The sequence below is a fragment of the Adiantum capillus-veneris genome, chromosome 14 (genome assembly GCF_014529385.1).
Source record: "Adiantum capillus-veneris isolate H3 chromosome 14, ASM1452938v2, whole genome shotgun sequence".
In the NCBI taxonomy this organism is placed as follows: domain Eukaryota; kingdom Viridiplantae; phylum Streptophyta; class Polypodiopsida; order Polypodiales; family Pteridaceae; genus Adiantum; species Adiantum capillus-veneris.
The window spans coordinates 1,299,586-1,307,629 of NC_140944.1; the positions used below are offsets into that span (position 1 = coordinate 1,299,586).

The following is an 8,044-nucleotide window of genomic DNA, read 5'->3' on the forward strand; positions in this document are numbered from 1 at the left end:
ATTGTGGAACCTTTGGAGAAATGCCTACATTTGGTTTGCTTGGATCCATCATCCAAAGGTCCAAAGGTTGGATACTCTGTATAATGGTTCTGAGGCTAACTACTCTTATCTGTTCGTAGCTGAGTTGAAGCTTTTGGCTAATTACTCCCTTCAATTCATTAGAGATGTACCCTGTGAACCTCTATATGTAATGACCTAGGCTTGTGTCCCTTTACTCCAAGGAAAGGTTTGATATGGCATATTCATGTAGCCTATTGTAACCCCTCTTGATGGGACTCCCTCTTTCCCTACCTTTGAGGCTTTGTGTACTCTCTTTTCTCCTCTCTCTCTCTCTCTAGCCTAATACAAAATTTGCGTTCTTTAAATTAAAAAAGAAAGTCTATGCAGTCCAGTCAGATCAGATTATGATGACTCAATGTCTATGTTTTTTGCATGCCTCTTCTCTCTGATCACCAGCATTGCCTGCACAATTTCTTCCGCACCGCTGTCTGGCTGCGTACCATCCTTGCATACGATCGAAGAGGAAGATCATCAGCGATGGCGTCTACTGCACGTGCCTCTCTCATTTTACAAACCACGCCTTTTGTTTCTCCCTCGGCGTCTTGGTTCTTCTTCTTCTTCTTGGATTCAACGTTGCAGTCTGCCTCCTCCTCTTCGAGGAAATTGCGTTTTTAGGGGTACTATCTTCCTCGTCTTGTAGCGCCTGACACCAACGTTAACCGTAGCTGGAAAGGTGTCGTTGTCTATGCGTCTTCACAGGAGCTCCTTGCAGATAAACCGTCCGTCATACCAGCCGCGGTACTTTTCAATTCTCCCATAGCCACATTTTTTAAGATGTTTGATTGACCTGCGTAGAGAGAGAGAGAGAGAGAGAGAGAGAGAGAGAGAGAGTTAGTTTTATGTTTGAGGTTTCTGTGAACGGAGATCGCTCTACAACGCTTGACAAAATTCCCCTTTGACTATGCAATGCAGATTTACGATCGCTTATGCTGCATGACTTGGCAACGGTAGCTTTGCGTCAGAATCTCATTTGTCTGCCATGCTAATGTTTCTGTCTCATTATCTCAGGCTATCACAAGAGAAGAGGGACTAATACTCTATGAGGATATGGTGCTGTGGAGGAGCTTTGAGGATATGTGCGCACAAATGTATATTAGAGGCAAAATGTTTGGTTTTGTACATCTCTACAATGGGCAAGAGGCTGTTTCCACCGGCTTCATTAAGAACTTGAAACCTGAAGATTATGTTTGAAGCACATACCGGGATCATGTGCATGCTTTGAGCAAAGGTGTACCAGCTCGCTCTGTGATGAGTGAGCTTTTTGGCAAAGCAACCGGTGTTTGCCGTGGACAGGGGGGTTCCATGCATATGTTCTCAAAAGAACATGCCTTTCTTGGAGGTTTTGCATTTATTGGTGAGGGCATCCCTGTAGCCACAGGTGCTGCCTTCAAGACCAAGTATGAGCGAGAAGTGTTGAAAAATGACAAGGCTGATGGAGTGACTGTGGCTTTCTTTGGAGATGGTACATGTAACAATGGCCTGTTTTTCGAGTGCCTGAATATGGCTGCTCTGTGGAAGCTTCCCATCACTTTTGTTGTAGAGAACAACCTTTGGGCGATTTGTATGTCTCACTATCGGGCAACCTCTGTGCCAGAGATATGGAAGAAGGGTCCTGCTTTTGGAATGCCAGGGGTACCTGTTGATGGGATGGATGTCCTGAAGGTTAGGGAGGTGGCGTTAGAAGCTATCGCTCGAGCAAGGCGAGGTGATGGACCCACTCTTGTAGAATGTGAAACATATTGGTTCAGAGGCTACTCACTTGCTGATCCGGATGAGCTTCGCAAACCAGGTATCTTTCCAACTGATTTTTCGTTCTTGCTTGTACAATCAAGGGTCTTTCTTGTTTGTTGCAGAGTACCTTGTCTTAGTTTGGAGTTTGATTTGTAATTCTGAGAAAATTGAGAAAGCGCAAGTCACAGTTCTCGATTGTTGAGCAAGTGTGGTTCATATTTCTGTCCATCCAGCAGCAGTGCTAGAAGTATGAAGCGTGCTTATGAAGTCCAAGTGCTTGATTGTGTGGTTCATATCATGGTAGTTTCTGTCCATATTGCTAGAACTATGAAGTTCTTGGCATGTTGTGCAGATAAATTGGAGACTGTGTACATTAACAACAGTCTGTTTTTTGACCGTTTGGCTTTTTTCGTACTTATAATACTTTTTTGTACCGATGCTGGGTAAACGTTCGTGCCTTTTGTTGGATGTCCTTTTCAATCTGAGATGTACGATGCTTCTATTGCAGCTGAAAAGGCCCATTATGCTACAAGGGAACCCATTGTAGCCTTGAAAAAGTACATGTTGGACAATGGTCTCGCGGATGAAGCTGATTTACAGGGCGTTCACAAGAAAATTGATGAAGTTGTGGAGGAGGCTGTAGACTTCGCAGATGCCAGCCCACTGCCACTACGAAGCCAGCTTTTGGAAAATGTGTTTGTAGATCCAAAGGGTTTTGGTATTGGAGCCGATGGCAAGTACAGGTGCGAAGACCCAGCTTTCACAACTGCTCAGGTGTAGTTGGTCCATCTGTAAGCTGCCAGTTGGCCTTAACCAAAATCTGCTTTCCCAATTAAACATGACATGTGATTGATTCCAATCAGCTTGTGAGTTGTTTGATGCTGCATCTCTATTTATTTACATGAGATGCTCAGGAGCACGAGCTTCTGAGTAGTTTGATGCTGCATGTCTATTTTTGTACACAATATATGCTCGGGACGCAGGCAAATTGAGCAGTAAAACATTTTGAAAGGTTCCCTTTCCTGCTCAAAGCCTAGAAAACTCACTTTAAGGTGCTGCAATGTATGCCATATGGGTGCCTGGCCATACAGCTTGAGCTGTTTTGAAGGGGGATCTATGTTTTGGGAGTAAAGCAAATTTTTGTTTGAGGATTAATGCACTGTTTTGTGGATGTTCTTTGTAATGAAGGGGCCCATAATCGTGTTGTCTGCAATGAGTAGTCAAGATTGCTATGAAAGAGGACATTCTCTCACTCGTAAGAAATGAGGCTTTTTAGATTTAAGAGTATCAAGTTGTGTCTGCAGCTTGATTGTCTCTTTCTAAGGACGAGTGTGACTCCCTGCCATGGCGATGTCAACATGGTCATTTGTACAATTGCACACAAGCAATGTCCATTTTGTGAACTCAATTGTGCATGAGCTCACTCTAGACCCAGACTCCCACACCAATTATCATCTCGATCAGTGCAAGAGCCTAGCGTTTCAATGGCAGGTCACCAAGATGTCTCATCAAAGTCATTGTAGCTGACATTGTTGTGGTAAAGCTTACATGAATGGCTTTGTCATCAAGTAGCACTAAGTGCAAGATATTATGCGATCCATGTAGCCCAAGAGCGTCAAAAACATTTTTTGCTTTAAAAAATAAAACATATTTGGCATACATGTCCCAAAGCATTGTAAACATTGACCTTTTCCCAAGAGTGTATGACTGTTGATCTTACCATTTATATGTTGACCCATGGCATGCCTTTAACATGCATGGGTGATCAAGTTTGAGAAGAGGCCCTCGCTTTGTATCCAAATCATTGTAAACATTGACCTTTTTCCAAGAGCCCATGACTTTTGATCTTACCATTCACATGTTGACCGATGGCATGCCTTTAACATGCATGGGTGATCACATTTGAAGAGAGGTCCCCCACTTGTGTGTCCAAAATACACAACCTAGATCTTGTTTGTCCTACTTATGTTGGACATACTTTGCTTTAATATGAAGAAAAGTTTGGATTCAAATTTAGGCCTTGTAAGAAATGTCATGTTAGCGTAGAGAGAAATAACGAAAAATTTATTCTTTTTTTTTGTTTGACATTTTGTAAAGTTTGGATTTTTTTTCATCACCAAGTATGCTTATTAAAAAACTCAAAAAGTAATCTAGTCATGATATCACAAAATTGTCAGCAACCATTGAGAATTCAATGTCAAATCTCTCATTTTTTTGAATTTTTGGAGACTAAACTTTGCTTCCTCTACTCATTCTCACCTACATACTCTTGCGCACGAATATTAAAATTTCTTTCCTCCATCGTCCTCACCTCCTTTTGTAGACAATTTCAATTAGTCATGTCTCAGCCCACTCTTATGACTTTTCCACGAAGAACTTCTACGAGGAATCGAAGAGATGTTATCATATGCACATAGTCCCTTTGCAAGAAAAATAAACAAAATCTCATTTCAAAAGCTTCGAAGGAGAACTTTAGAACATAGGACATGAAAAATGCGGATCTTTGGCTTGACTACAGAATGTATCCCAAGCATCCCATCACAAATTTCACTCTACCTTCAAGGGTATAACTTTCTTGGCGAGCGATGTCGGAGATGGACTCAATGGCTTGTATGGCTACACCAAATGGTTGGGCCACAAGAAATGATGTTTTGCAACGAGAGAGACATTGCATGCAAGGAAAATGTGTGCTTACACTAGAAAGTCGTGTAATGTGTTTAGCACGTTGAAGGCAACAAGGAGACCATGAAAGAGCTTAACAATTGAGAGAAAAAAAAAACAACCTTAGGTCTTTGCCAAAGAGAGAGAAGATTACGGGACATCGAGGACTTGAAGCTTGGCTTGGGAGGAATCAAGAAAAGAGCACAAGCCATCAAGTAAGTGCATCTATGCATCTATTCTTGTCAGGTTTATACTCCTAAACTCTCAGACATATCTCTTACGTTTGACATGCATGTCCAGATCTTTACTTCATCATGACAAGGAAGTGGAGCAGAACACAACAACCTCCTCGGCACCTTACGGAGTCTCATATTGGATTGCAAAAATGTTGTTGGCCTCTTAGATGACAAGCGCTATGGTAAGATCATTGTCAAGCATCTTGACAGTCTTTTAAAGGAGAACCAACTCCATGCCCATGATGTTGCGTCAACATGTTTAGTCAATTTTTGACGAAGCTGGAATATCCAATAAGTGATACGTTACAATTTACAAGTATGTAGCGTCATTTGCAGTTTTATTTCATTAGGAAAGGGTTTAGCATCCTAACTCCTCGTACTCAAGTCTGTGCAGACACATATTAAAAATATTCATATCAAGCATACCCTACTTCCAAACACTTTCTCTATTTTGAAATCAAGATAAGTAGTAAACGAGGAGGTGCTTCAAACTCTAGGAAGTCCTTTTCACATTGATTCGACAAATAGATTGCCGAAAGGGAAGGAAATGGTATATGACAAATATAACAAATTTTTTTAATAAGCTGATTGCTTTGCAAACATACATTGTGAAATTGTTTGATGTTACTCACAGAAAGTAAAAGTGTGTCCTGAAGTTTGTCATCAAGCTAGATAAGTGCGAGCTTGTAAAGGAGACGAAGGTTGAGCGAGTCACAAATCATACTCATAAAGAAAGCTTTTGATGCAAGCATTGGATTAGACGATCCCATAAACTTTAGTCTGTAATCTGAGAATAACATTTTTCTTCTTGCAACCTTCAAGGTAAGGTAATGTTATGTTGAAGCTCAATTAACGTTATGTTTTACTTATATGCTTCAGAATGTGCATTCAGAAAAGCCTAAAATTCTCTTTCTACGTGCTAGCTAAGAACTTTGATATATTGAGTTGGGTTTTCATCAAACTAACATCTCAAAAATAATAAACGAATAAAGAAATGGAAAGAATCTGGCTGTGGAGGGCATGGGCTCCTACACAGTGGAGTGGCACATTATGGCGAGAGCTAAATACCTTGAAATGCATGTACAACGTTTCCAAAGGAAGAATAAGTAAAAGACCTTGTTTATATTGCATTGAAGGGGTTCACATCCTAGACAAACCATATTGGAGAGGAGCACCAGACAGAAATCTCCGCGATCCTAACTTTTGATTCATTCTGGACATCCCACGTCCTAGAGTGCACATATGCACAATGGCATGCACTTTGTAGGATAATAGAGAAAACAATTTCTATATCTGTTTTGCTTGGACCACTTGACCTCTTCCTGCAAAGCAACAACCAATCTCAGCTTTGGAAACAGTCTTCTTAGAGATGGGTTTTCATGGAGGACATGTTAAGATAAAGCAAGATAAAAAGAGGTTTAAGAATAGCTGAGATGTTCCAAAGATGCTTTCTATTAGTGGTGAAAGCCCGACTCTTCCTATTAATGCCTAGGACTAGAAGACAACACAAAGGCCATAGTTCACAAGAAAAATAAACATTGAGATACAACATGTGAAAACAATTAGAGAGTGTTTTTAGTTGATCATGCTGACAATGGTGTAGCAAGAACTTTCAAGACGAAGGAATGGAAAACCTTGGACGAAATATGCAAGTTTTGTGAATTGAACTCATCCGACTGAAGCCGACTATGCGAATTTCCAAGAAGCTGTGGAGACATTCCACAAGACATTCGTAAGTGCGTAGATAAATCAACATATCACTCACTACATGGTAATGCATTTGGTTTGATGATTGCTACTATTTTGAATTGCAAATATGTATCCTTATAATATTTGTGCCTGCTTTGTATGCAACATATTATCTGTAATTACATGCCTCCGGGTTTGCAAGGAAATATGGCAGCTTGGATATTCGGTCTACACAGGGCATGGAGAAAATCCACTACTAAGATTGTAGTGAATATTTCAGCCATACTTGGCATGGAGGTGGTGTAGAAAAATCCAATAGCTTAAAGGAGCTACATCAATGGACGTATTGAAAACTCCATATCGTGTTGTGACGCAACATAAAAATATCATGCAACAACGTGATATAGAGGAATGTCGATCGTAGATACACCTCCAGATCGCATTGTGGTGCGATATAAAAATGTTGTGCTACAATGCGATATGAGGGCATGTCGATCATAGTCACATATCCATATCATGTTGTGGTGCGACATCAAAACGCGATATTGAGTTGTGACTAATGCGTTGTGACGTGACATTTACCTTTTTTGTGTCACAATATGAGATGATAGACGCGTTTTGTCAAGGCCCCCCATATCGCACTGCGTCGTGAAAAATACTTAATCGCCCTTGTAGAGTTAGGGCAGAAACGTGAGTGATGCATTCATGATGTAAAGAAGATAAAAATGACTCTATTATTCATGAAACTGAACTACATGGGCCTTTTATAGGCATGAGAGGGGTTCTATCTGCATCATTGCTTAGCTCGTAGGCTAGCTTATATCATGGCTTGTGTCATTGAGTTATTGTGAGTTTAGAGGGTGTTCCCATGATGGTGCCACAAGTGTGGGCCTACCCTAACAATCGCCCCCTTAAGCCAAGCTTGGGGCTTGTTGATTGGCTGCCAAGTCCCACCATATCAATGCTAGCAAAGCGAGAACGACATACATAAAAATTATCAATCTCTGGTACGTAGCTGACTCGACTAGTGCTTGGAGGCTACAAGAGATAGCTAATCCCTCAAAAAACCCAAGTCTAAACCGTTCCTACCTATCTCAGTCTCAAATGTGTGTCAGACATCAAAAGCTACTTTCTTTACTGCAAGCTTGTTCTGATTATTTAGTATAGTTATGAGTCTCTGAATGCAATGAAACTTTATGCCTAGCATGAGGAGGGTATCCTTCACACTCTCGTGTACTCAAATGTCATTTTTGACACTCGAACAAAATCACACCTAAGATAAATAACCTATTTTAGGTCAGCCAGTTTCGCACTCTGAAGCACTCTATAGCTTTCTCTATGCGTGCTCTACCTATTCCTAAGGTCAAAAACCAGTTTTGGTACGTGTATGGTGCATAGTCCATCATCTTGTAGACAACACGACTAAAATCAAACTTTCATCGCTAGAAACTTACGTTATATGGAAGAGCTTTCACCTACGAACACGTTGGTATGCTCGGAATAGCAATGCCATGCCGTATAAGAGAGACACGAAGATTCAAAGAAAACAGTAGACTCACGTTGAGCTTCTGTAGCAAATGCTTCCTTTCATTATCCAAAAACTTAGGTTTTTAATTACAAAGGTTAGCTTTTATACATTAGTCAAGGTTCAAAGAATGGATTTCTAG

At 40.7% G+C, this 8,044-nt stretch overlaps 1 protein-coding gene across 2 annotated transcripts; it reads left to right on the forward strand.

Moving 5' to 3' along the window:
• Positions 1 to 402: 402 nt before the first annotated feature.
• Positions 403 to 2,962, forward strand: LOC147441801 (pyruvate dehydrogenase E1 alpha). 2 transcript variants are annotated; one of them, XM_086528194.1, is made up of 3 exons: positions 403 to 798; positions 973 to 1,849; positions 2,300 to 2,962. In XM_086528194.1, exons 2-3 carry the CDS (start codon positions 1,309 to 1,311, stop codon positions 2,569 to 2,571), a joined length of 813 nt encoding a protein of 270 aa, XP_086384320.1. In that variant the 5' UTR covers positions 403 to 798; positions 973 to 1,308; the 3' UTR covers positions 2,572 to 2,962. The 2 variants fall into 2 exon arrangements, with proteins under 2 accessions (XP_086384320.1, XP_086384319.1); XM_086528193.1 differs by having other exon boundaries at positions 1,069 to 1,849.
• The last annotated feature ends 5,082 nt before the right edge of the window (positions 2,963 to 8,044 follow it).

Bases quoted from the DNA above. Each gene is read 5' to 3' on its own strand.
- LOC147441801 (XM_086528194.1), top strand. From the start codon at position 1,309: ATGAGTGAGCTTTTTGGCAAAGCAACCGGTGTTTGCCGTGGACAGGGG. The intron at 1,850-2,299 runs GTATCTTTCCAA...CTTCTATTGCAG, and splicing joins GGATGAGCTTCGCAAACCAG to CTGAAAAGGCCCATTATGCT.